The 27687-nt window shown below is 46.6% G+C and overlaps 1 protein-coding gene across 1 annotated transcript in view; it reads left to right on the top strand.

Moving 5' to 3' along the window:
- The window catches only part of LOC141157214 (cytochrome P450 2D15-like), a 262879-nt gene that overhangs the window by 56376 nt on the left and 178816 nt on the right, over positions 1 to 27687 (top strand). The window contains exon 2 of the mRNA XM_073644207.1: positions 9588 to 9759. Within this exon, the coding sequence (XP_073500308.1) occupies positions 9588 to 9759 (172 nt within the window). The remainder of the gene's footprint in view (positions 1 to 9587; positions 9760 to 27687) is intronic.

Here is a 27687-nt window from a genome sequence, read left to right as displayed (position 1 = left end):
TGCCAGGCCAGCATCAGCAGAGGTGGCAAAACGATCAGCCTGACCACCACCAGCATGATCAGGCACATGGCAGCAAAGCACCCAACTTTGTGGGCCGAACCCCAGGGTCCAGAAACAGTGTCTGCGGGTGACACCACTGCTTCTTCCGCTGTTGTGCGTGCACTCCAGTCCCCTGTCCATGGCACATGCCAAGATGCCTCCCGCACTGCACGTGTCATTGCACACTCTCAACTAGCACCATCAGCAAGCATGTCCACGGCCTTGTCCCAGCGCAGTGATCAGTTGTCCCTACCCCAGTCCTTGGAATGCAAGCGTAAAAACGCAGTCAATGCCACACAGGCCACACTACTAAATTCACACATTTTGCGAATGCTTGCACTCGAAATGTTGCCTTTTAGGCTCGTGGAGATGGAAGCTTTCCGCAACCTGATGGCGGCGGCCGTCCCTCGGTACTTGGTCCCCAGCCGCCACTATTTCTCCCGATGTGCCATCCCCGCATTACACGAACATGTGTCCCACAACATTAGCCGTGCCCTCAATAACGCAGTTACTGGGAAAGTCCACCTAGCCACGGACACGTGAACAAGTGCTTGTGGGCAGGGATGGTACATCTCGCTGACAGCACTCTGGGTTAATATAGTGGAAGCCGGGACCCAGTCGGACCTTTGGACAGAACACGTCCTCCCAACGCCGAGGATTGCGGGCCCTGGGTCAGTCAGTGTTGCCCCCACATTCTACAGCTCCTGCACCTCCTCCTCCTCTTCAGCCTCCATCTCCGAAACGACCACATCAGTCACAAGCTGGAATCACTGCAGCACTGCCTCGGCCAAGCGGCAACAGTCTGTAAAGAAGCTAATATGCTTAGGTGACAAACCACACAACGCTAAAGAGTTGTGGACAGCTCTGAAAGAGCAGGCAGATCTGTGGTGGACACCGCTGACCCTACAGCCAGGCATGGTCGTGTGTGACAATGGCCGGACACTGGTGGCAGCTCTGAGGTGAGCTCACACACGTACCATGCCTGGCCCATGTGGTAAACCTCGTGGTTCAGCCGTTTCTCAAATCCTACCCGGAGCTGCCGGATCTGCTTGTTAAAGTATGCCACCTGTGTGCCCATTTTCGAAAGTCAGCTACAGCTTCCTCCGCTACAAAAAAATACAGTGTCTTTTTTTTGGGAGGTCTAACTCTATTACTATGTACCTCTGTCTTCACACCCAGACATGGGTATACGCTTCCTGATTTTGTCTATTTACTCTTATCCTCCTCCTTCTCCTCATCCTCATCCTCCACCTCATCCTCATCCTCCACATCACCACCATATCTACCATATCACCATATCTACGTCTCTTGCAAGGGACATTGGAGTTCCTCCAAATTTTTACTAGCCGTTGCATTCACTGCATAGGCAAACATTATGGGAGACCCACTTCCTCATAATGGGAATATTGTTTTCAGGAGGCCCTGCGACCTCTACGTCTCTTGCAAGGGGCATTGGAGTTCCTCCAAATTATTGGCAGCCATTGCATTCACTGCATAGGCAAACAGTATGGGAGACCCACTCCGTTTTAACATGTTGCTGTAGCCCAGCTCTATTTGTCTTTAAATTGTTAGTAGGGTTTTTCCTAAATTTTGGCAGCCGTTGGACTCACTGCATACCCTATAACTGTATAGCAGACCCTCACCTTTCTAGTAGGAACATGTCGTTATTGTGGTCCAGCTCTATGTGTGTTTAAATTGTTAGTGGGGTTTTTCCTAACTTTTGGCAGCTGTTGGACTCACTGCATACCCTATAACTGGAAAGCAGACCTTCTCTTTTCTAATGGGAACATGTCGCTACTGTGGCCCAGCTCTATGTGTGTTTAAAATGTTAGTGGTGTTTTTCCTGAATTTTGACAGCCGTTGGACTCACTGCATACACTATAACTGTATAGCAGACCCTCTTCTTTCTAATGGGAACATGTTGTACTTGTTACGGTGGTCCAGCTCTATGTGTCTTTGACTCGCCCCCAGGGCCGTGGGGTACTCGGTGGCCGGGCCTTGTGGCTGCTTGCAGGGGTTATAATGGTGTCTGGCCTGGTCCGTGACCCAGGGTGGTCAGTGCAAAAAAAGGGGGATATAATAGGGGATTTGTCGTGGCGCCACCTGTGGTGTCTGGTGAGAATCACCAGTGCTGCAACAGTCCTCTGAGGCAGATGATAGGGCAGTTTGAGATGGAACGGCTCCCCACAGGTGGAGCAGGCCTCAGGGCAGTATAGATGAATATATGGATGGAGGTGCGCTGGGCGTTGTAGTGCAGGGAGGGAAATGGCGCCGGCGAAGGAAGAGACGGAGGCAATTCAGTGCAGTCGTCCAAGATTTTCTCACAGTTCTTAGACAATCCACAGGTGCACAGTACTGGTGCAAGCCTTCCGCGTCGCACTGCGTTCACCGGGCAGGGGTTCAGTCCTTCTTCAAGCAACTTAGGAATGCCTGGCAGAACTCCACTTTCATATGTACCTAATTTGACCATCTTCACACTTGGTCCTTGCTGCCCTGCGCTGCCCGCTCTCAATCCCACTCGAGTATGCTGAAGTCCTTCCTGTACGTCGGATCCGGGACCAACCTGACCCCCTGGGGATTAGAACGCGGCAACCGATCCCTCTGACACCTGGCAGATTCGGGGCGTACGGGTGCCGTACTGCACGCGCCGTACCCCCTGGGATCCCTTTGTAGAACGGAGCCTACTCTCTGCTCCCCTCCGGGGCCTCTATCCTGGGCCCTAACCGTGGAGCAGAGCTCTTGCTGAGCCTCTGCTCCCAGACAGTCCTGACTGACCGTCTGTCCTGTCCACACTCCTCCTCTTACTGTCTGAACCGAACTCTACTCTATTCTAAGATGGCTTCTTTTTATATCTTTACTGTATGAGTGCTCCCATGAACTACTTCCTCCACCCACACTCACTACTGGTTCCCCCTGCCTTTGGGTTCCCCCCACCCCAGCCAGGGTCAGGGCTCAGCAGTTGCGCTCTGCATGTTGCCCCTCCAGCCGGCCTGGAGCAGTGTAGTGTTGGATGAAGGTGTTTGGGGTTTCGTGCAGCACTCCTATCTTACCTGAGAGAAAGAGAAGGGAGACACCACACCTCGGGGTGAGGTGCAGTACCTCTGTGGCGACTGAACCCTCAGGGGCGCCACATTCCCCCCCGGTAAAACACAGCACGTCCGCGGGCTGGAACAGAGCAAAGCAAGGATATTATTGACATGCAAAATTTTTAAGATGCATCTGCATATAAGATCATAAACATAACATTTCTTCCCTTTATGGGAGGCACATTTTCTTTAAACGTTACAGGTTACATTTTTTTTTTCAAACATTATAAAACTTTATAAGAGCACTTTTATATGAAACAACTTTCAAGAGAATACTTGCACCAGGGTGCAACAGTAGCAGCATGAGGGACCCATTCGCAAACCCTCAACGTAAGGCCCTGGGCGTGGCTGCAGGGCATAGGTGATCCAGATACTGGACCTCATCTTCCGCCACGCCAAACGGGTTTTTTGTTCTGAGGTACTATGTTTCAAGTGTAAAACCAATAGGGTGCACTTTAAGAAGTGCTGAACTATTTATATTGGGAAGTTTTTAGGGAGATCACTGTCCTCTTCCCTACTGTCTCTATACCCTTACGGGTACCTAAGAAAACATATTTATCCGATCAAAATGGCAAACACAGCACCCTGACGGATGACTATATACATAAATGTGCAGTCCCAGTACTACGCCTAGTACTGGGGACCCCTCCTGGGGTACTCTTCATCTTTCCCTGACCCAGCCGGGTCACGAGGGACTTCCTGCAGGGGTGTATCCTTGGTGACGTGGTACACCTGCAGGGCATACCAGCCATGTTCACCATGATGCCGGGTGAACGTGACATGATCTCCCGGATACAGGTTCCAGTCGGAATGGCCTTCTTCCAACTCGGGCTCCACATCCCGCCGGTTGACGAAAATGTCCCCGTTAAACTTGGGACTACGGATGAAGCCCCACCCAACCTTTTATTTGAATTTTACAATGAGGCCTTCCTCGCGGGGGCTGGGGTGGGCTGTCTCCGCCTGGCGGGCTTGCCCCTTGGCAGCCTTGTCACGGGCCTCCAGGCGCTCACTGCGTGCTTCCCGCGTGTGGCGCTCCCTCTCCAGTTGTCGGAGCTCCCGCCTGCAGAACTCCTTCCTCTGCAGGGTGGCGGACTCTGTTTCGTAGGAGAGCCCCATCAGATCTCCCCCCCGGTTGTCCCAGCATAACTACTCTCCGCCGGGGCAGGCAACCGGGGGTGCTGGTTTTGGGAGGAGTGGGCATCGCTGCTAATCCTCGAAGTGGGCAGACCAGTCAAAGACCGGCGCGCCGTAGACCCACTCAAATGACGGTGGTGGAGGTGGTGGGAGGGCTCCCAATAACAGGCCCACAGCTTCAGCGCCCGGGATCAGAGGTTCCGGACGGGTGCTATACAGGTGGCCTTCCGGTGCAGCGCCGGGAGCAGCGGTTCCGGGACGGCCCTTGGTGGGGGGTGTTCTGGTGCCGCGCCCGGGGGTGCAGGTTCCGGGCTACATAACAGTTCCTGGCAGAGTGTGGCAGCATATGGCGGGTGCTGAGGCAGGAGGCTCAGGAGCAGGTCGGCGCTGGCAGTGCCCGGGGCTGGGGATTCTCTCCTACCTGCTCCTGTGTTCCACATGGCCTCCTGGTCTCCTGCGGGTTCCGCCAGGGCTGGTGTGCGGCTGCTGGCATCCGGTCCCACTTTCCGGCAGGCTGCCAGTTTTCCCAGCAGCTCACTTTTCCACCGGGCGATTGCTGCCTGCTGGGCTCGCTCGACTTGTTGGCCCAACTCGCCGTATCCCCTGGGATCCCTTTGTAGAATGGAGCCTACTCCCTGCTCCCCTCCGGGACCTTTATCCTGGGCCCTAACCATGAAGCAGAGCTCTTGCTGAGACTCTGCTCCCAGACAGTCCTGACTGACCGTCTGTCCTGTCCACACTCCTCCTCTTACTGTCTGAACCGAACTCTACTCTATTCTAAGATGGCTTCTTTTTATATCTTTACTATATGAGTGCTCCCATGAACTACTTCCTCCACCCACACCCACTACTGGTTCCCCCTCCCTTTGGGTTCCCCCCACCCCAGGCAAGGTCAGGGCTCAGAAGCTGTGCTCTGCATGTTGCCTCTCCAGCCGGCCTGCAGCAGTGTAGTGTTTGATGCAGGTGTTTGCGGTTCCATGCAGCACTCCTATCTTACCTGAGAGAAGGGAGACACCACACCTCGGGGTGAGGTGCAGTACCTCTGTGGCGACTGAACCCTCAGGGGCGCCACATCTTTAAATTGTTACTGCGGTTTTTCCCAAATTTTGTCAGCCCTTGCAGTCACAGCATGGGAATTACCACTATTGGAGACCCACACCTTTATAATGGGAACATTTTTTTTACTGAGACCTCCTCTATGTCTCTTCAAAGGGGTATTGGAGTGCGTCCGAGTTTTTGGCAGCCCTTGCAGTCACTGTATACGCAATAACAGTATAGGAGACCCACTCTTAAATAGTGGGGACAAAAAAGCATAGCCGACTGCTGGCCCTTTAAAAATAGTAAGGCTGTAAAAATATTTTTTGTGACTTTCACAATCCCTCCTTCATAAATGAAACAGGATGTGTCTGATGATGTGTCACACACCACATGGCCAGATAAGGTTGTAAAATGTTAAAATGACATTTCCCGGTGAATGCATTTGTCAAGGTTGAAAGCAATGCAAAAGTGCAAAAATGCATAAAAAATGCTAGGTGTGAACATAGCCCAAGGTGTGGAGGAGCATTTTTGTTTTTGCTTATTTAATTTGCCTTATATTCAAGTCATTACCCTGGAAAGGATGTTCCTTAACATATTTCCCAGGAAAATCCATTTTGGTTTAGTTTTTGTATGTTTTATTGTGAATCCGTAAAAGTGGCGTAATACCTCTGACAACATTGTTGACAGCAGTGACCTGGGACTCAGAAATGCTTCCAGGGGTCATCCCCATGCTGTTCCCATGTCATTTGAGCACTGTTCCCATTGATTTGGACAATTTTTTGGCCCTCTGCAGACCGCCAGGGGGAGGCACTGGAAAAATTCTCGTGTTTCCCATAGACTTACATTGGGCTCGTTACTCGGACTGGGCACTCAAGCATTCCAATTTGCTCAACCCGAGCAACGAGCATCCGAGCATTTTAGTGCTTGCTCATCACTACTAACAACTAGTGACGAGCGAGCATGCTCGCCACTGCTCGGTACTCGCACGAGCATCTCAGTACTCGAGATGCTCGGTGCTCGCCGAGTACTTTCGAGATGCTCAGGCGGGAGCTTGGGTCCCCGCCCTGCATGTTTGGCGCTATTTAGAGCACCAATCATGCAGGGATTGTGAGCCACTCACTGTAATGTCACAGCCATGGTGGTTGTGGCATTACAGTGTTTGCCAAAATCGATGGGAACAGTGCTCACAGTGAAACATGAAAAGCCGGCAATTCATCAGCGGCATACACCGGTACCCGACAATTTAGAACAGAAAGAATAGAGCATCACACATAGATTAGATAGATAGAAACATGTCAGTCACATATATAATAAGTACAGAGACAGTGTTGGTTACTGTACTTGTCATTTAGTGTTAAAATAAGGATTTATTAAAAAAAAATTAGCGTAGGGTTCCCCGTAATTTTAGTCTCTAGCGGAGGTTAAGCAGACGGCTGGGGCAGATGTTTGAAGCCTGGGAAGGGGGTAATACCCACAAAGCTTCCCAAGCTAGTAATATCAGCCCCCATCTGAATACCTAGCCTTTACCTGCTATTAAAATGGTTGACCCCCCAAAAAAATGACGTGGGGTCCCTCCTATTTTAATAGCTAGCAAAGGCTAGGCAGACAGCTGGGAGCTGATATTAATAGCCCAGGAAGGGTGCCATGAATATTGGCCCCCTCCCAGGCTAGAAACACCATCCGTCAGCTGCCCCAGAAATGGCGCATCCACAGGATGTGCCAATTCTGGCACTTAGCCTCGCTCTTCCCACTGCCCTGTAGCAGTGGCAGTGGGGTAATAGGGCTGGGGTTGATGTCAGCTTATAATGCCAGCTGACATCAAGCCCAGGTTAGTAATGGAGAGGCGTCTATAAGACACCCCCATTACTAACCCCATAGTCAAAGTTAAAAAAAACACAAACACCCAGAATAAAGTCCTTTAATTGAAATAAACACACAATTCTTTAATGTTCTAAATTAAACCATACTTACCATCACGCCCATTCCAGCTGAAGCCAACGATCTCCTGCAATAAAAATAAAATAATAAACCAACCTCATCCTTACCTTTCCATGGTTCCCAGGACGGCTCCAGCTCTGCTACATTCACATGACAGGCTGGAGCGCAGCAGAACGCTGCCATCCAGCTTGCCATGCCGCATACACTGAGAAGCGCAGGTAATGAACTCAGCTCACCTCATGCACGTCACTGACAGCGTGGGAGAATTCTCCTGTGCTTGCAGTGAGCGTAGGAGAATTATCTCATAGCATGTGACGTGCATGAGGTGAGCTGAGTACATTGGACATGAACTCGGCTCATCTGGATGCCGTCACAGCCAGACACTGAGGAGCGCAAGCATGCCTGCGCTTCTCAGTTTCTGCGGCATGGCAAGCTGGACGGCTTTTTTAAAGAGTCAAAAACCCTATTATTTTTTTTTTAATAAATCCTTTATTTTAACACTAAATAACAAGTACAGTAACCAACACTGTCAGTGTACTTATTATATATATGACTGACATGTTTCTATCTATCTAATCTATGTGTGATGCTCTATTCTTTCTTTTCTAAATTGTCGGGTACCGGTGAATGCTGCTGATGAATTGCCGGCCGGCTTTTTTAAAGAGACGGGTGCATGAAAATCGGAGGGCACTAGTGTGTTCCAAGTGCCCTGCTATGTTTTTCATGCACCCTCCTATATACCCTGCCTGCCTATATATTCTGCCTGTCTGAAGTTTAATTGAGCACCGTTCCCATCGATTTGGGCAATTTTTGACCTTCTGCAGACCGCCGGGGGGGACCACCAGAAAAATACTTGAGTTTCCCATAGACTTACATTGGGCTGGTTGCTCTGGTCGAGCACCCGAGTATTCCAATGTGCTCGACCCGAGCTTCGAGCACCCGAGCATTTTAGTGCTCGCTAATCACTACTAACAACCCTAATTTATGCATACTTGTGTGCTTTATTTTTGCATAACAGGGAGATTGTAACTGTCTCCTCTTCTATTCTGTCTTGGAGACTGTTGTCCTTTTTACAAAAAGTATTTCCACAACTTTTTTGTTTTATTTGTTTTAAGATTACTCAGTGCTCTTTTGTATGTACCAATAAAATGCATTCTAATAAATTTTGCATTTTGCAAGTATTGCCTTATTTCTTTGATGGGTTACCAGTGTATGTACGCCCCTTCTCTTTTCGTTCCGCCTAATCAACCTTGCTGCATTCGGTTGAATCTCACTAGACAGTATAGCCCTGTACAATTCAGAATTCATCCGGCTGCTTCTGTCTTTGGTCACATCATCAATAAACACTTATTGACGCAGGGCGATTGGAAGCCATGCATGCCCATGCCATCATACTGCCTCCACTATGTTTTACAGAGGATGTGGTGTGCTTTGGATCACAAGCCATTCCAATCTTTCTCCATACTTCTTCCCATGATTTTTGTACAGGTTGACCTTAGTTTAGATATTTTTTGGCAAAATCTAATCTGGCCTTTCTATTTTTAAGGCTGATTAATGGTTTGCATCTTGTGGTGAACCCTCTATATTTGCTCTAATGAAGTCTTCTCTTTATGGTAGACTTAGATACTGAAACACTTACTGAAGAGTATTCTTCACTTGGATAGATGTTGTGAAGGGGTTTTGCTTCACTATGGGAGCATTCTGTGCTCATTTGCCACTGTTGGCTTTTGTGGATGTCCAGGCCTTTTTGAATTCTTTAGCTCTCAGTGCGCTCCTTTTTTGCAGAATGTACCAAACTGTTGATTTGACCACTCCTAACGTTTCTGCTATCTCTCTGATGGATTTCTTTTTTTTTTCCTAATGATGGTCTGTTTCTCTTCCATTGACTGCATGTTGTGGGTTCACCGCAACAGCTTCCAAATGCAAATGAAACACCTGGAAGCAGCTCCAGACCTTTTATCTGCTTAATTGATGATGGATTAACGAGAGAATATCCCATGCTTCCCATGAAAGAGCTTTTGAAATAATTGTCCAATGATTTTTGGTCCCTTTAAAAAGAGGCAGCTACATATTAAAAAGCTGTAATTCCCAATTAGGATGTGAATACCCTCAAATTAAAGCTGAGATTCTGTACTTTAAGCCGATATTGATTATATAACTGTATCTTGAATATGTTTTTGTAAACAACTAAAATGCCAAAACTTGTTTCACTGTCCAAATAATTCTGGACCTAACTGTATATTTAAAATCTATCTATGGCCAAGTTGTGATTTCCGCATTCTTAATTGATTTACTTACTTGAAAACATTAGTTGTTTCCTGCACAAATACATATTTTATTCAATTTTAACAGCTGAGAAAACAGTTTGGGAATGTATTTAGTCTGCAGTACTTCTGGACAAAAACGGTGGTGCTCAATGGATTTGAAGTGAATAAAGAAGCTCTGATCAACAGGTCTGAAGAGGTAGCAGATCGTCCACGAATTCCTATTTATGAAAAAATGGGATTTACTGGAGACAAGAAAGGTACAATTTTTAGAAAGATTATTTACCTGTTGTAAGAAAAGTCTGAAATAAATACCCGGTTGTGCTACATGACAGTAGTTATGAATACCACTTACACCTCTGACATGTACAGTACTGTGCAAAAATTTTAGGCAATTGAGGAAAAAATGCAACAAAGTAAGAATGTTTGAAAAATAGTGTAAATAGTTTTAAAGTGTAAAAGTGGTGTGAAAAGTGTAAATGGTTTAAAAGTATTTATAGTTTATTTTTTTAATAATTAAAAAGATGCAAAATGAGTGAACAAATGATAAATCTAATGCAATGTTTTAAAAGTTTTTTTGGCAGTGCTCTTTCATATATTTATGTATACAGTACAGACCAAAAGTTTGGACACACCTTCTCATTTAAAGATTTTTCTGTATTTTCATGACTATGAAAATTGTACATTCACACTGAAGGCATCAAAACTATGAAATAACACATGTGTACATATATATATAAATACAGTATATATATATACTGTACAGACCAAAAGTTTGGACACACCTTCTCATTTAAAGATTTTTTCTGTATTTTCATGACTATGAAAATTGTACATTCACACTGAAGGCATCAAAACTATGAATTAACACATGAGGAATTATATACTTAATAAAAAAGTGTGAAACAACTGAAAATATGTCTTATATTCTAGGTTCTTCAAAGTAGCCACCTTTTGCTTTGATGACTGCTTTGCACACGCTTCGCATTCTCTTGATGAGCTTCAAGAGCTAGTGACCAGAAATGGTCTTCCAACAATCTTGAAGGAGTTCCCAGAGATACTTTGCACTTGTTGGCCCTTTTGCCTTCATTCTGCGGTCCAGCTCACCCCAAACCATCTCGATTGGGTTCAGGTCTGGTGACTGTGGAGGCTAGGTCATCTGGCGTAGCACCCCGTCACTCTCCTGCTTGGTCAAATAGCCCTTACACAGCCTGGAGGTGTGTTTGGGGTCATTGTCCTGTTGAAAAATAAATGATGGTCCAACTAAACGCAAACCGGATGGTATAGCATGCCACTGCAAGATGCTGTAGTAGCCATGCTGGTTAAGTATACCTTCAATTTTGAATAAATCCCCAACAGTGTCACCAGCAAAGCTCCCCCCGACCATCACACCTCCTCCTCCATGCTTCACGGTGGGAACCAGGCATGTAGAGTCCATCCATTCACCTTTTCTGCGTCGCACAAAGACACGGTGGTTAGAACCAAAGATCTCAAATTTGGACTCATCAGACCAAAGCACAGATTTCCACTGGTCTAATGTCCATTCCTTGTGTTCTTTAGCCCAAACAAGTCTCTTCTGCTTGTTGCCTGTCCTTAGTAGTGGTTTCCTAGCAGCTATTTTACCATGAAGGCTGCTGCACAAAGTCTCCTCTTAACAGTTGTTGTAGAGATGTGTCTGCTGCTAGAACTCTGTGTGGCATTGACCTGATCTCTAATCTGAGCTGCTGTTAACCTACGATTTCTGAGGCTGGTGACTTGGATAAATTGATCCTCAGAAGCAGAGGTGACTCTTGGTCTTCCCTTCCTGGGGCGGTCCTCATGTGAGCCAGTTTCTTTGTAGCCCTTGATGGTTTTTGCAACTGCCCTTGGGGACATTTTCAAAGTTTTCCCAATTTTTCAGACAGACTGACCTTCATTTCTTAAAGTAATGATGGCCACTCATTTTTCTTTACTTAGCTGCTTTTTTCTTGCCATAATACAAATTCTAACAGTATATTCAGTAGGACTATCAGCTGTGTATCCACCAGACTTCTACACAACACAACTGATGGTCCCAAGCCCATTTATAAGGCAAGAAATCCCACTTATTAAACCTGACAGGGCACACCTGTGAAGAGAAAACCATTTCCGGTGACTACCTCTTGAAGCTCATCAAGAGAATGCCAAGAGTGTGCAAAGCAGTCATCAAAGCAAAAGGTGGCTACTTTGAAGAACCTAGAATATACGTCATATTTTCAGTTGTTTCACACTTTTTTGTTAAGTATATAATTCCACATGTGTTAATTCATAGTTTTGATGCCTTCAGTGTGAATGTACAATTTTCATAGTCATGAAAATACAGAAAAAATCTTTAAATGAGAAGGTGTGTCCAAACTTTTGGTCTGTACAGTATATATATACTGTATTTATATATATATGTACACTACCATTCAAAAGTTTGGGGTCATTTAGAAATGTCATTATTTTTGAAAGAAAAGCACTTTTTTTTCAATGAAGCTAGCATTAAATGAATCAGAAATACACTCTAGTCATTTACCACATTAACAATGTATATTCTAGCTGCAAACGTCTTGTTTTTATTGCAATATCTACATAGGTGTATAGAGGCCCATTTCCAACAACCACCACTCCAGTGTTTAATGGTACATTGTGTTTTCTAACTGTGTAAGAAGGCTAATGGATGTTTAGAAAACCCTAGAAAACCCTTGCACAAGTATGTTAGCCCAGCTGGAAACTGTTTGGCTGATTTGAGAAGCTATAAAATTGACCTTCCTTTGAGCTAGTTGAGAATCTGGAGCATTACATTTGTTTGCTCTATGAAACTCTCTCCATGCGAGAGATTGCCAAAAAACTGAAGATTTCCTACAACGGTGTGTACTACTCCCTTCAGAGGAGAGCACAAACAGGCTCTAACCAGAGTAGAAAGAGAAGTGGGAGGCCCCGCTGCACAACTGAGCAACAAGACAAGTACATTAGAGTCTCTAGTTTGAGAAATTGACGCCTCACAGCTCCTCAACTGGCAGCTTCATTAAACAGTACACGCAAAATGCCAGTGTCAACGTCTACAGTGAAGAGGCGACTCCAGGATGCTGGCCTTCAGGGCAAAGTGGCAAAGAAAAAGCCATATCTGAGACTGGCTAATAAAAGGAAAAGATTAATATGGGCAAAAGAACACAGACATTGGACAGAGGAAGATTGGAAAAAAAGTTTTATTGTCAGATAAATCAAATTTTGAGGTGTTTGGATCATACAGAAGAACATTTGTGAGATGCAGAACAACTGAAAAGATGCTGGAAGAGTGCCTGACACCATCTGTCAACCCCATTGAGCTGTTGTGGGAGCAGCTTGACCGTATGGTACGCAAAAAGTGCCCATCAAGCCAATCCAACTTGTGGAAGGGGCTTCAGGAAGCATGGGGTGAAATTTCTCAAGATTACCTCAGCAAATTAACAGCTAGAATGCCAAAGGTCTGCAATGCTGTAATTGCTGCAAAGGGAGCATTCTTTGACGAAAGCAAAGTTTGAAGGAGAAAATTATTCTGTCAAATAAAAATCATTATTTCTAACCCTGTCAATGTCTGGACAATATTTTCTATTCATTTTGCAACTCATTTGATAATTAAAAGTATGAATTTTCATGGAAAACACAAAATTGTCTGGGTGACCCCAAACGTTTGAATGGTAGTGTGTATGTATACTGTGGGGAAAAAAATTATTTGATACACTCGATTTTTCTACAAAGAATGGAGAGGTCTGTAATTTTTATTGTAGGTACACTTCAACTGTGAGAGACACGATCTTAAAATAAAAACTAGAAAATCACATTGTATGATTTTTAAATAGTTAAATTGCATTTTATTGAATGAAATAAGTATTTGATCACCTACCATCCAGCAAGAATTCTGACTCTCACAGACCTGTTAGTTTTTCTTTAAGAAGCCATCCTAAACTGCACTCATTACCTGTATTAATTGCACCTGTTTGAACTCGTTACTTGTAAAAAAAGACACCTGTCCACACATTCAATAAATCACACTCCAGCTTCTCCACCATGGCCAAGACCAAAGAACTGTCTAACGACTTCGGGGACAAAATTGTAGACCTGCAGAAGGCTGGAATGGGCTACAGAACAATAGGCAAGTAGCTTGGTGAGAAAGCAACAACTGTTGGCACAAGTATTAGAAAATGGAAAAAATACAAAATGACTGTCAATCTTCTTTGGTCTGGAGCTCCATGTAAGATCTTGCCTCGTGGGGTAAGGATGATTTTGAGAAAGGTCAGGAATCAGCCCAGAACTACACGGGAGGACCTGGTCAATGACCTGGAGAGAGCTGGGACCACAGTCTCAAATATTACCATTAGTAACACACTACGGCGTCATGGAATATAATCCTGCAGGGCAGTTTTTGGTTTGTCTTTTAACTTGATGTAACCATGCTTGGAATGTACATTCTGCTATTTACAATCTTATAACAACCTAGTCATGTATATTTCAAGTTATATTCGCAATAATTAATGTATGAAAACTTTATTTTCAATAAAAACAAGGTTTAAAAGAAAAAAATCCTGCAGGGCACGCAAGGTCCCCCTGCTCACGGCAGCACATGTCCAGGCCAGTTTGAAGTTCGCCAATGACCATCTGGATGATCCAGAGGAAGAATGAAAGAAGGTTATGTGGTCAGGTGAGACCAAAATAGAATGTTTAGGTATCAACTCCACTTGCCGTGTTTGGAGGAAGAAGAAGGATGAGTACAACCCCAAAAACACTATTCCAACCGTGAAGCATGGTGGGGGAAGCATCATACTTTGGGGGTGCTCTTCTGCAAAGGGTACAAGATGACTGAACCACATTTAAGGGAGGATGCATGAGGTCATGTATCACAAGATTTTGGCCAACAACCTACTTCCCTCAGTAAGAGCATTGAAGATGGGTCGTGGCTTGGTCTTCAAGCATGACAATGACCTGAAACACACAGCCAGGACAACTAAAGAGTGGCTCTATAAGAACCATTTCAAGGTTCTGCAGTGGCCTAGCCAGTCTCCAGACCTGAACCCAATAGAAAACCTTGGGAGAGATCCGAAACTCAATGTTGCCCAGCGACAGACCCAAAACCGGAAAGATCTGAAGATGATCTGTATAGAGGCATGGGCCAAAATCCCTACTGCAGTGTGTGCAAACTTGGTCAAGAACTACAGGAAACATCTGACCTCTGTATTTGCAAACAAGGTTTCTTTACCAAATATTAAGTTCTGTTTTCTATTGTATCAAACACTTGTTTCATGCAATAAAATGCAAATTAATTATGCAAAATCATACAATGTTATTTCCTGGATTTTTTTTAAGATTCTGTCCCTCATAGTTGAAGTGTACCTTACGATAAAAATTACAGACCTCTCCATTCTTTGTAGGTGGCAAAACTTGCAAAATTGTCAGTGTATCAAATACTTATTTTCCCCACTGTATATATATATTTTTCTGTAGGTATATTTTTGAGTAAAATGTACATTGTTGTTTTATTCTATAAACTACTGACAACATGTCTCTGAAATTCAAAGCTAAAAATTGTGTATTTATTTGCAGCAATGAGAAATCGTCAAAATAATAAAAAAGAAACAGTGCTTTCAGACCTCAAATAATGCAAAGAAAACAAGTTCTTATTCATTTAGAAGCAACAATACTCATGTTTTAACTCAGGAAGAGTTCAGGAATCAATATTTGGTGGAATAACCATGATTTTTAATCATAGCTTTCATGCATCTTGGCATGCTTTCCACCAGTCTTTCATACTGCTTTTGGGTGACCTTATGCCACTCCTGGCACAAAAATGTAAGCAGTTCTTCTTTGTTTGATGGCTTGTGACTATCCATCTTCCTCTTGATTACATTCCAGAGGTTTTCTATGGGGTTCAGGTCTGGAGAATTGGGCTGGCCATGACAGGGTCTTGATGTGGTGCTCCTTCATCCACACATTGATTGACCTAGCTGTGTGGCATGGGGCATTGTCCTGCTGGAAAAAAAACAGTCCTCAGAGTTGGGGAACATTGCCTGAGCAGAAGGAAGTGATTAGCCCAGGGGATGGGGGTGACTCGGTACCCGGGCCTTTGCCTGGCCTTTGGGGATGTAGCGGTGGTCGGCTCCTGGGCCTGTACCCTGGGGTCAGCTTTAAAAAAGGGATTGTTTGTTAATTTTATGAAAGTTCGTGATGCCACCTGTGGTTTCTGGTGAGAATCACCAGCACTGCGGCAGTCCACTGAGGCCGGTGACAAGTCAGCTCGATGATATAGCTCCCCACAGGCGGAGCTGGGCCTCAGGGCAGCGTACGGAGAGGGGAGATGCAGGACAGGCGAGACCCAGCCGGGTCAGAGCAAGAACGGGGATGGACACGGTAGTCACTTCAGTACCTTTTACTGACGGAAATTCAGGCACATTCCAGAGCACTGTAGGGTGAAGGGTGCATATCAAGATCCTCCCCAATGAGCGGGTGTAGGGCCTTCTGTTTCTTGCCTCTGCCTAGTAAGTTTCTGACCTGCCTGGAGCTAGGCCTAACTTTATCTCTGTCCTGCACCGGCTGACATTATGGTAGGGCCTTTTCTTGGAGTGCACGCTTCCAGCTTACGGGGCCTATGTGTCTCCTGGCTCTGTTACCTATCAGCTCTCTGATGAACCTGGGACCTGTAGTTCTCCAGGGATTCCGGTTATGCCTTACTGGGTTGTAGAGATCCCGGTAAGCTCGGACCCGGTGTCCGGTAAATACTTCGGGGTGAGCGGATAAGCTCCTCTGCCCCCTACGTACTAACTCTTCACTCGCCTTCGGCCACGCTCGGGCCCACACTAGGGTACTCATACTAACGGCAGCTTGCCGCTCTTCACCGATCTTATGGCGCCGGCACACCTAAAGCTTCCTATTCTGAGCTACAACTGAGTCTGGACTGAGCTCGACTGCAGCTGACTCCTCTCAGGTACGTTTACTGCAGGAACTCTCTCAACAGACTGACTCTCTGTCAACTCCAGACTAACTGACTGCCTAGCTCCACCTTCCCTATTTATATCCCTAACGGGCTCCCTCTGCTGGTCTGAGGTGGAAGGTGGAGATGTGTGAATGTTTATGGGGGCCTCTTGTGGAGGAATTCATCAATGCACTCTTCTAGGATCTGTGATACCACGCGCAGCTGGGCGTCACAGAAGCAAGTGTTTTTCAAGGATAACCTTGTATGCTGCTTGATTCATACGTCCTTCGCAAAGATTAACCTGCCCAATTCCAGCCTTGCTGAAGCATCCCCAGATCATCACTGATCCTCCACAAAATTTCACAGTGGGTGCAAGACACTGTGGCTTGTATGCCTCTCCAGGTCTCCGTCTAACCATTAGACAACCAGGTGTTGGGCAAAGCTGAAAATTAGACTCATCAGCGAAGATTACCTTACTCCAGTCCTCTTTGGTCAAATCCTTATGGTCTTTGGCAAACTTCAGCCCTGCTCTCCTTTGCTTCTCATTGATGAAAGGCTTTTTTCTAGCTTTACATGACTTGAGGCCTGCCTCTAGGAGCCTGTTACGAACTGTTCTTGCCATGCACTTCACCCCAGCTGCCATTTGCCATTCCTTTTGTAGGTCACTTGATGTCATCCTGCGGTTGCTGAGTGACATTCGAATAAGATGACGCTCATCCCGGTCAGTGGAGAGTCGCTTTCGCCCTCTGCCGGGCTGTAGCTTTGTTGTCCCCAATGTCTGCTGCTTGACCTTGTAGTAATGGACTGCTGTCTTCGAAATTTTATGGATGGAGGCAACATGACACTCACTGTATCCCTCTGCTAGTAAAGCCAGAATTTAGCCCTTCTTTTCCTCACTTAAGACTTTTCTTTTAAACTCCTTTGGCATGGTTAAAAGTTATTTTTTCATTCAAATTACTTTTGGGCTATTCCTAGCACTTGTTTTGCCATCCAGCTTGTCCTATTGCAAGAGGATTGTGAAGACCACAGCAGTGTTTTTTATACTTTCCCTCATTACATAAGATTTGGATCAGGTGATCACCTAATCAGAAGCACATTAAGTAGAATGAGGTGTACTTTGGTTGGAATTCAACTGACACTGGAATGGAATGGCTGTCAGACATGTAGAGATGGTGATTTTTAGAAAACTGTGCAGTGGTCTCTTAATTTTGGCCAGAGCTATATACAGTACAGACCAAAAGTTTGGACACACCTTCTCATTTAAAGATTTTTCTGTATTTTCATGAATATCAAAATTGTACATTCACACTGAAGGCATCAAAACTATGAATTAACACATGTGGAATTATATACTTAACAAAAAACTGTGAAACAACTGAAAATATGTTTTATATTCTAGGTTCTTCAAAGTAGCCACCTTTTGCTTTGATGACTGCTTTGCACACTCTTGGCATTCTCTTGATGAGCTTCAAGAGGTAGTCACCGGAAATGGTTTTCACTTCACAGGTGTGCCCTGTCAGGTTTAATAAGTGGGATTTCTTGTCTTATAAATGGAGTTGGGACCATCAGTTGTGTTGTGCAGAAGTCTGGTGGATACACAGCTGACAGTCCTACTGAATAGACTGTTAGCTGCTTTTTTCTTGCCATAATACAAATTCTAAGTAAAGAAAAATGAGTGGCCATCATTACTTTAAGAAATGAAGGTCAGTCAGTTCGAAAAATTGTGAAAACTTTGAAAGTGTCCCCAAGTGCAGTTGCAAAACCCATCAAGCGCTACAAAGAAACTGGCTCACATGAGGACCGCCCCAGGAAAGGAAGACCAAGAGTCACCTCTACTTCTGAGGATAAGTTTATCTGAGTCACCAGCCTCAGAAATCCCAGGTTAACAGCAGCTCAGATCAGAGACCAGGTCAATGCCACACAGAGTTCTAGCAGCAGTCACATCTCTTCAACAACTGTTAAGAGGAGACTTTGTGCAGCAGGCCTTCATGGTAAAATAGCTGCTAGGAAACCACTGCTAAGGACAGGCAACAAGCAAAAGAGACTTGTTTGGGCTAAAGAACACAAGGAATGGACATTAGACCAGTGGAAATCTGTGCTTTGGTCTGATGAGTCCAAATTTGAGATCTTTGGTTCCAACCACCGTGTCTTTGTGCGACGCAGAAAAGGTGAACGGATGGACTCTACGTGCCTGGTTCCCACCGTGAAACATGGAGGAGGAGGTGTGATGGTGTGGGGGTGCTTTGCTGGTGACACTGTTGGGGATTTATTCAAAATTGAAGGCATACTGAACCAGCATGGCTACCACAGTATTTTGCAGCGGCATGCTATTCCATCCGGTTTGCGTTTAGTTGGACCATCATTTATTTTTCAACAGGACAATGACCCCAAACACACCTCCAGGCTGTGTAAGGGCTATTTGACCAAGGGGGAGAGTGATGGGGTGCTACGCCAGATGACCTGGCCTCCACAGTCACCAGACCTGAGCCCAATCGAGATGGTTTGGGGTGAGCTGGACCGCAGAGTGAAGGCAAAAGGGCCAACAAGTGCTAAGCATATCTGGGAACTCCTTCCAGATTGTTGGAAGACCATTTCTGGTGACTACCTCTTGAAGCTCATCAAGAGAATGCCAAGAGTGTGCAAAGCAGTTATCAAAGCAAAAGGTGGCTACTTTGAAGAACCTAGAATATAAGACATATTTTCAGTTGTTTCACACTTTTTTGTTAAGTATATAATTCCACATGTGTTAACTCATAGTTTTGATGCCTTCAGTGTGAATGTACAATTTTCATAGTCATGAAAATACAGAAAAATCATTAAATGAGAAGGTGTGTCCAAACTTTTGGTCTATACTGTATATATATATATATATATATATAGAGAGAGAGAGAGAGCGAGAGAGAGAGATCTATATATACATTATATACATATGCACTTCTCAAAAAATAATGGGAACACTAAAATACCACATTCTAGAATTAAATATACTCAAAATCAAAGTGGAAAATCAAATTACAGGTTGATCCAACTTCAGTGGAAATGTCTCAAGACTAGGAAATGATGCTCAGTAGTGTGTGTGGCCTCCACATAAACCATATATGGCTTCATCTGCCATTTTGTTTATGCTTGAAAAAGCTCGCTTGCTGGCCGAAACGTTGCTTTTATGATGGATTTTCATGAATACAGGAAAAGAATCATCTTTCTCGTGCCTTGGAAACAATTTGTCTCTGGGTTGTTTGATTAATGTTCTGCCGTGTTGAATGCATTACTGATTCTGTGATATGCATAATTCCACAACTTTTCCTTCTTGGTGTTGCAATTTTAGTGTTGTAGGGGGTGAGCCCTTATGGAACATTGAATGACACTACGGCTTTAAGAGATCATGCTCTCCTCTGAGTTTTGCTTTTGGACTAGTTGCCTCCCCCTCCTGTTGTTTTTGGTGTGTGCTAAGAGAGGAAGATGAACCAGAAAGCAGAGAGACCTCCTGTGTGTCTGAGGTAACAGGGATATTTCTGCCGGTTCCCTAATAAGGAGAGACTTAAAGAGGAACTGATTATTCCCTGGAAAGGCAAGAGTACGGACTAGTGCAAGATTTGTTGACAGGACTGTGTCCAGAAGCAGAGGAGTTCATCCCTTCAGTAAAACAGCTTCTCTGAGGATTGGTGACCTGAGGTACAGACAACACAGAGTGGCAGCCATTTCTCCACATTGAAAGTGAAACAAGTTTTGCCTACCGGCAGAGGGAACAAGATCCAAGATACAGGAGGAAGGATTCAAGTGTGACTGATTTGGCACAGCGGCTTCTGAAACAAGCAGCAGATGTCTTTCTGTTCCTGACCTTCACAATTATGAGTGACTCACCGGTGGTGAACTGTGTTAGGGTTAAGTGTAGTTTTCTTTAGTTAGGACGTGTAGCAGTGTGGCTCGTTTAGCAGAAAGTCGGAAACAGAATTAGCCTAGAGTAGTTTGTGAAACTTGATTTGTACTGTTTGTATTGAGCTTTCATTGCCGTAGCTGGAGCATAGTTCTCTTACTCACTTCAGCTATTTCTTCCTATATTCAAGTTATTGATATTGTCATTGAAAATACTGTTATTCTCATGTCCTGGCATATAATTCCTTTGTACATAATAAAGCTGGTGTTTTGTTTCTGCCTTCTTGTCTGCTGTGCTGTACTTGAATCCTGCCTTGCAGTGTTCTCACTACACCGCTACAGTGTCGAGGTGTCACACTTCTACCCAAAAGCAAGACAGTGCATGGTGAGACAGGAAGGGAGGAAGCTCTGCCATTAGGGAAGGATACAAGGAGGCACCCCTGGTACTTGCCCTGCGCCACCCTGAGCTCCCTAGCGTCCTTAGATGTGTTCTTTTACTCCGTGTGGCAATCACGTTCCAATCCCTTTCTTATCCTAAGTACCACCCTTATTAGTGAGTAGGACAGCAGGAAAGCTAGTCCTGCTCTTTTGTAAAGACACAGAGGGGAAACAGATGGATAAAATAAAACCACAATCAATCAAAAATAGTCTCAAACAATTGAGTGGGAAATAGGGAAGGGGCAGGTGAGGCAAACCAAATGGGAATAGAGACTGGGAGACACATAACCAACTAAACGCAGAGATCTTCTGAAACAACTCCAAACACCTGCTCCGTTAGAGGCTCATTCCTCCAGTTCTAAACCAAGTAGTTGCAAGCTATAACTGGCAAAACAGAAGCTTGAAGGAGATTTAAACCAAAGGGAAGTGATGAACTCAGAACAACTGAGACAACTGAGGACGGCGAATTTCAGGAGACAAACAGGACTGTTTAACCTTTGCAAGGACAGAGCAAGAGAAACCTAAACCTGAAGGAAGGTGAAGCAGTTGTAACCAGTGCAGATGTATCAGTAACTAGACGTCTCGATCTTCTGGCCCCACTCTGTCACGGCATCCCTGTGACATGAGGAATGTAGAAAAGAAGACAGTTATGTTGCCAGATATTCCTACAGTCAGAGAAAGACCCGTACAATTATTATCCCTTCTGTCAAAACTGAAGGGATAATATATTGAAATTATTTACCGTTTTTTCTGTTTGAATTGTTTATGGCTACCCTTATTCCCTCACATAAACAATTTACATTATTGTTGAAAGCAAATTACCTACAGAGTTAACATAAGTGAAAGTGTTTTCGACAAACAATGATTTAGAGCAAATAAATTATCCAGATCCACTGCTGGTATTTGCTATTGTCGACCAATAACTTCCCAGATGTGCTTGACAAGAGGCAAATCTGGAGACACCGCAGGCCATGGTGGCATATTTACGCCACGCAGACTGCTCACAGTAACATGAGCAATATGTAGCCTAGCTTTGAAAAACAGCTCCTGGGACACTTTGTAGAAATGGCCATACCACTGGTTCCACAACCAAATTAATGTAATGCTGAGCGGTTAGAGCAATAGGAATGAAGACTTGAGAGGTTCAGCTACCATGCATTATACCAAAACTACACCATAATCCTGGGATTAGGACCAATGTGATGTTCTCTCATGAAGGACTTTTCATAGCGTTGCCCACATGGTTTTCAGACTAATGTCTATCTACCATTGTGTCAAAGATTAAAGCAGGACTCATCGCTGAAAAGAAGAGACCTCCATTCCAGCCTCTATTGCTTCATTCCAGCTTTTGTTCTTCATCTGGAGACCACATGGGCAATGCCATGACTAGGCCTTCACACAGTAATGCCATACTGTTCCTACTCCTGAGATTATATTATGGGGTGGCATAATGCACAGTAGTTGTACCCCTCTAGTCTTCATTCCAGATAACACATGGAAAAGTGACAAGTACATATAGTCATGCGAAAAGAAAAGAGGTGGAGGAGTAAAAGGAGGGGGAGACACAGATATAGGCATGTCATACCCTTCTAAAATCCAAACAGTGAGAAGCCAACACGGCCAGTCCGTTCCTGCCCGTGCCACCTCCGTGTCGCCGGGTTTGTGCCAGAGCCGCGGTGGACCCTGACGGCCAGCCCCCCTCTCCCAATACTGGTGCCTGTCCGCTGGTGGGTCGAGCCCCCCCGCGGTGGGGGGGGAGTAACATCTGCAGAAGAAAGACCATCTTCCAGCCAAACTAACATGTTGACTTCTTTTCGTGGACAATGTGATAAGATCCCTTTGTTACGGACACGCCCATCACTACAAATTCCAGATGAGGCACAAAAACAGCAGGTGCTTCAGCGGATATCAAGTGCTCCTTCAAGTGGGCTCTCCTCCACCTCAACTTCAACATCACAAATACTCCAGTCCTCAGAGGTGTCACCCCAATTGCACTTGCTTCCTCACAGCTCCCAAGTCTCCAGCTGCCCGTCTGAGTATGGGGTAACACAGATGGTTGAGTCTGCAGAGCTGTTTACTCATACTATAGCCTGGGAAACGGAGGTCTGCTCCAGAGCTTCTGTTAATCCAGATGAGTAAATGATCTGCACTGATGCCCAGAATCTTTATAAGTCGGATCCAGGACCAGATGAAGAAGGTTCTGAGCATAATGTAGACCCTCGTTCCCACACTGTAACTCCTGTTGGTGGAGACAATGATGAAGACGATGATGAGACTCAAATACCTGATTGGAGCGACAACTTGACTTTTTGGTCAGGGCAGGAAGAGGTTGGTTTTGAGGACGACGGGTGTGATAACACACAGGGTGATGATGACAAGGTTGGAGATCCCACTTACTGTCAACCCACAGTCAGCCAGTCGATGAGGTCACCCGGGCCTTTGCCTGGCCTTGGGGATGTCGCGGTGGTCGTCTCCCTGGCCCGTACCCTGGGATCACTCTTTAAAAGGGTGGATAAATGTTAATTTTATAAGAGTTTGTGACGCCACCTGTGGTATCTGGTGAGAAGCACCAGCGCTGCAGCAGTCCACTGAGGCCCGTGATAAGGCAGCTTGATGGTATAGCTCCCCACAGGTGGAGCTAGGTCTCAGGGCAGCATATGCAGGGGGAATGCAGGACAGGCGAGACCCAGCTGGGTCAGAGCAAGAACAGGAACGGACACGGTAGTCACTTCAGTACCTTTTACTGGAGGAAATTCAGGCACATCCTGGAGCACTGTAGGGTGAAGCGTGCATATCAGGATCCTCCCCAATGAGCGGGTGTAGGGCCTCCTGTTTCTTGCCTCTGCGTAGTAAGTTTCTGACCTGCCTGGAGCTAGGTCTAACTTTGTCTCTGTCCTGCGCTGGCTGACCTAGTAGTAGGGCCTTCTCTTGGAGTTCACGCTCCCAGTATGCGGGGCCTAAGCGTCTCCTGGCTCTGTTACGTATCAGCACCTTAGCGATCCTGGGACTTGTAGTTCTCCAGGGATTCCGGTTATGCCTTACTGGGTCATAGAGAACCCGGTAAGCTCGGATCCGGTGTCCGGTAAATGCTTCGGGGTGAGCTGGTTAAGCTCCTCTGCCCCTTATGTACTAACTCGCCACTTGCCTTCAGCCTACTCGGGCCCTCGCTAGGCTATACACACTAACGGCAGCTTGCCGCGCTTCACCGATCTTATGGCGCCGGCACACCTTAAGCTCTATCTGGGCTCCCTGAATCTAGCTAGCAGGAGCCTCGTGCTCCACTGCTGAACTATTAACTGAGTTCTCTAGACTAGACTGAGCTCCACTGCAGACTGACCTCTCTTAGGCTTCTCTACTGCAGGAACTCTTCAGAGGAACTGAACTGCCTAGCTCCACCTTCCCTATTTATATCCCTAACGGGCTCCCTCTGCTGGTCTGAGGTGGAAGGTGGAGATGTGTGAATGTTTATGGGGGCCTCTTGTGGAGGATTCCATCAATACACTCTTCTAGGATCTGTGATACCAAGCGCAGCGGGGCGTCACAGATGCTATTGACGACGAGGTTAGGTTGCGCCTTCCTGGACAGAGACGGAGTACTGGAAGCACGTCAACAACTGCATCCTCAACCACAACTCTGCCTCTGACCACAAGTCGTAGTGGCTCTTCAGGTCGCATGGGCTCTAAGCCTTGCATAGCCTGGGCATTTATTCAGATCGATAAGGATGACCCAACTCATTTTATCTGTAATATTTATCACCAAAAGCTAAGTAGAGGTCAAAAAATCCATAGTTTGAGTACTTCATGCATGTACCGTCACATGGATATGAAGCATAAGTTGCAGTGGGAAGCTCACTGTGCTACAATGCGGCCTAGCAGGCTGGGCCAACCACCGTCTGCCCCATCTTGTGTATCCGCGGCCTCTTCATCCTCTGTGACTGGGGGGACAGCAGTCACACATGTTTTTGGATGCAGACCTGCCACATCTGTACCTGCAACAGCCAGTGTGATTGGCAGGTCGTCAGTTCATTGGGAAGTGGAAACACCTGCTGGTGTTGAGCGCTCTCTGACATCGAGAGCATCATCTTTGGATCAAGGCAACCTAACATGTCCGCCTGCATCTTCCTCACAGACCGGCAGTTTGCCGGGGACACCCTACTCAACCCCGTCAAAGCACAACAGCCAGCCCTCGGTCCCTCAGATGTGGACAAGTAAAAGACCATTTCCTCCTAGCCATGAGAAAGCTAAGAGATTGAATTTCACCATCTGCAAGCTGCTGGCTACAGAAATGCTGCCTTTCCGCCTGGAGGACACAGTGGATTTTCGAGACCTTATGTCCGTCGCAGTTCCCCAGTACCAGATGCCCAGTCGGCACTACTTCTCAAAGATAGGTGTGCCTGCGCTCCACCAGCATGTCGCACACAACATCACCGCTTCTTTGAGAAACTCTGTGTGTGACAGGGTGCATTTCACCACAGACACTTGGACGAGTAGGCATGGACAGGGGCGTTACATGTCGCTGACTGGGCACTGGGTAACTATGGTGACAGCAGGACAAGGGGCTGCTGTCCAAGTCTTACCGTCCCCACGAGTTTTGCGTCAATCCTCTTTATCTCGAAGTTCCTCCACTGCTTCTGCCTCCTCAACCTCCTCTCGGTCCTCCACCTGCACCCAAAGCCTGTCTGGTAATGCCACCTGCTTTCTAACTGCGCAGAAGGAATCCTGCACACCTCCTTCCTATGCTGGCAGCAGGGCTCAACGGCATCAGTGTTTACTTTGAAATGTCTGGGAAATGTGAGTCACACATCTGAGGAGTTGTGGTCAGTTCTGGAGACCCAGTTTCATGAATGGTTGTCTCCACTGGACCTGCAAACAGGGAAGGCCATGTGCGACAATGCTGCAAACCTGGGTGCGGCCCTTCGCCGGGGCAATGTCACACACGTGCCTTGTATGGCTCACGTGTTGAACCTGGTTGTCCATAAATTTTTAGCCCACTATCCCGGACTAGATGGCCTTCTGCAGAGGGCACGGTCGCTGTGTGCTCACTTCCGCCATTCGCATCCCGCAGCTCAACGACTTACATCTCTACAGAAGTCGTTGGGCCTGCCAGTTCACCGGCTGAAATGCGATGTGCCGACACGGTGGAATTCAACTCTGCACATATTGCAGCGACTGTGGCAGCACCGACAAGCCCTGGTGCAATACGTTCTGACGTATAGCCTGGGCCAACGAGATCCAAAGGTGGGGCAAATCACACAGCAGGAGTGGTCTCAGATCAGGGACCTATGAAGTTGACGCGCCCCCTGGGCCGTGGGGTACCCGTAGCCGGGCCGGTAGACGCTGGGGGTTGTAGTCACTGTGGCGGTGACCCGGTCCGTGACCCAGGGCGGTCAATCCAACGGTAATTTGTATATATGGATTTTATAATGTCCGACTACGCCACCTGTGGAGTGCGGCCAAAGGGGCCGCCGCTGCGGAACAGTCCTCTGAAGCTGGTGGTTTTGCAGCAATGGTATTATTACTCAACACAGGAAGAGTGTAGCTTCAGGGCAGTGTGGGTGGATGATGGTGGTTGTAGTGCAGGGAGTCAGTAATGAACACAGAGTCCGTGTGATGCAGTCCCAAGATCTTTACTCACAGTTGTTGCAGTCCAGATTACAGGTACCAGAGCAATCTCACCCGTCGTGCTGTGCGTACTCAGTGAGGTGCTCAGTCCACCCCCAGATAGCTCCGGAGAACTTAGCAGGACCCCCTTCTGTGTGTCCTTTCTCTGGCCTTCTCCCTGCACCTCACACCCAGTGACACTTCTACCCGGTATCCTCGGGCCTTTGGCGGGCGACTTGTGTTCCGTCCCCTGGGTCCTATGTGGCTACCTTCTTAGTGAGACTGGTGTGGACTTTTGCCTGCAGTACATGAAATGCTGCAGCCTCCGGTTTCTAGTTGAGCCTTGCTGTTTCTCCTCTAGTTGAGGGACCGGTTCCCCTTATCTGGCCTGACCCCTCTACCTCCTGATAGCAGCGGGAGTACAGGTGGCCTTCTGCACGGCCCGTAGCCCTAGGCTCCCTTCGGTTCCTGGAGACTTCCTGCTCCCACTCCTCTCTTCTCTCCTTCAGTCCTGGGCCTCCCAGGCTAGGCCCGCCTCCGGAGCAGAGCTCATGCCGAGCCTCTGCTCCTGTCACTTTTCCTCCTCTGACTGGCTTGCTCTTTCTAAGATGGCTTCCTATTTATACTCTCCCTGTCATGTGCTCCTCTAAGCTGCTCCCCTATGCACCCACTACATAGGACCCTCCCACCAGCTAGGGACCTGGGACTGTGCTCTCCCTTAGGAGCAATCTCGCCCTACCCCCACTGCGGGTATGTGTTGGATGCAGGTGTTAGGGTCCCGAGCCATACGCCTTCCTTACCTGAGGGTGAGATACCACACCTCTGGGTGAGATGCAGTAACTCTGTGGCGACTGAACCCTCAGGGGCGCCACACACCCTTCTGCACAGTTTTGAAATGGCGACGAAGATGTTTAGTGCTGACGACGATGCCATTATCAGCATGACTATTCCGGTGATTTACATGCTGGAGCACACATTAAACAGAATTCAGAGTCAGGTGGTGGGACAAGAGAAGGTGGAGGAGGAAGTAGAGGAGGAGTCGTATGCGGAAGGGATAACATCTCCAAGGTCCAGACGGTTGGCAGCACCAAGGCGGCAGGCATGGGAGGGTGGGGGAGAGGGATTAACCTGGGCGCATGGTAGCAGCCAAACTGTTGAGGAAGGTGCAGGAGCCGAGGAAGAAGTGGAGGATGAACTGGCGATGGGCATGGAAGACTCATCAGATGAGGGAGACCTTGATCACATTTCTGTTGTGCGAGGTTGGGGGGAGAGGGCAGAGGAAGGAAGCATGATTCTTACCTCGCTACCAACACAACAAGGACTTGGTCCTC

This window comes from Phyllobates terribilis, unplaced genomic scaffold, assembly GCF_046119375.1.
Source record: "Phyllobates terribilis strain yellow unplaced genomic scaffold, ASM4611937v1 Scaffold_8__6_contigs__length_399053987, whole genome shotgun sequence".
NCBI lineage: Eukaryota > Metazoa > Chordata > Amphibia > Anura > Dendrobatidae > Phyllobates > Phyllobates terribilis.
This window is presented reverse-complemented; position numbering and strand designations above follow the sequence as displayed.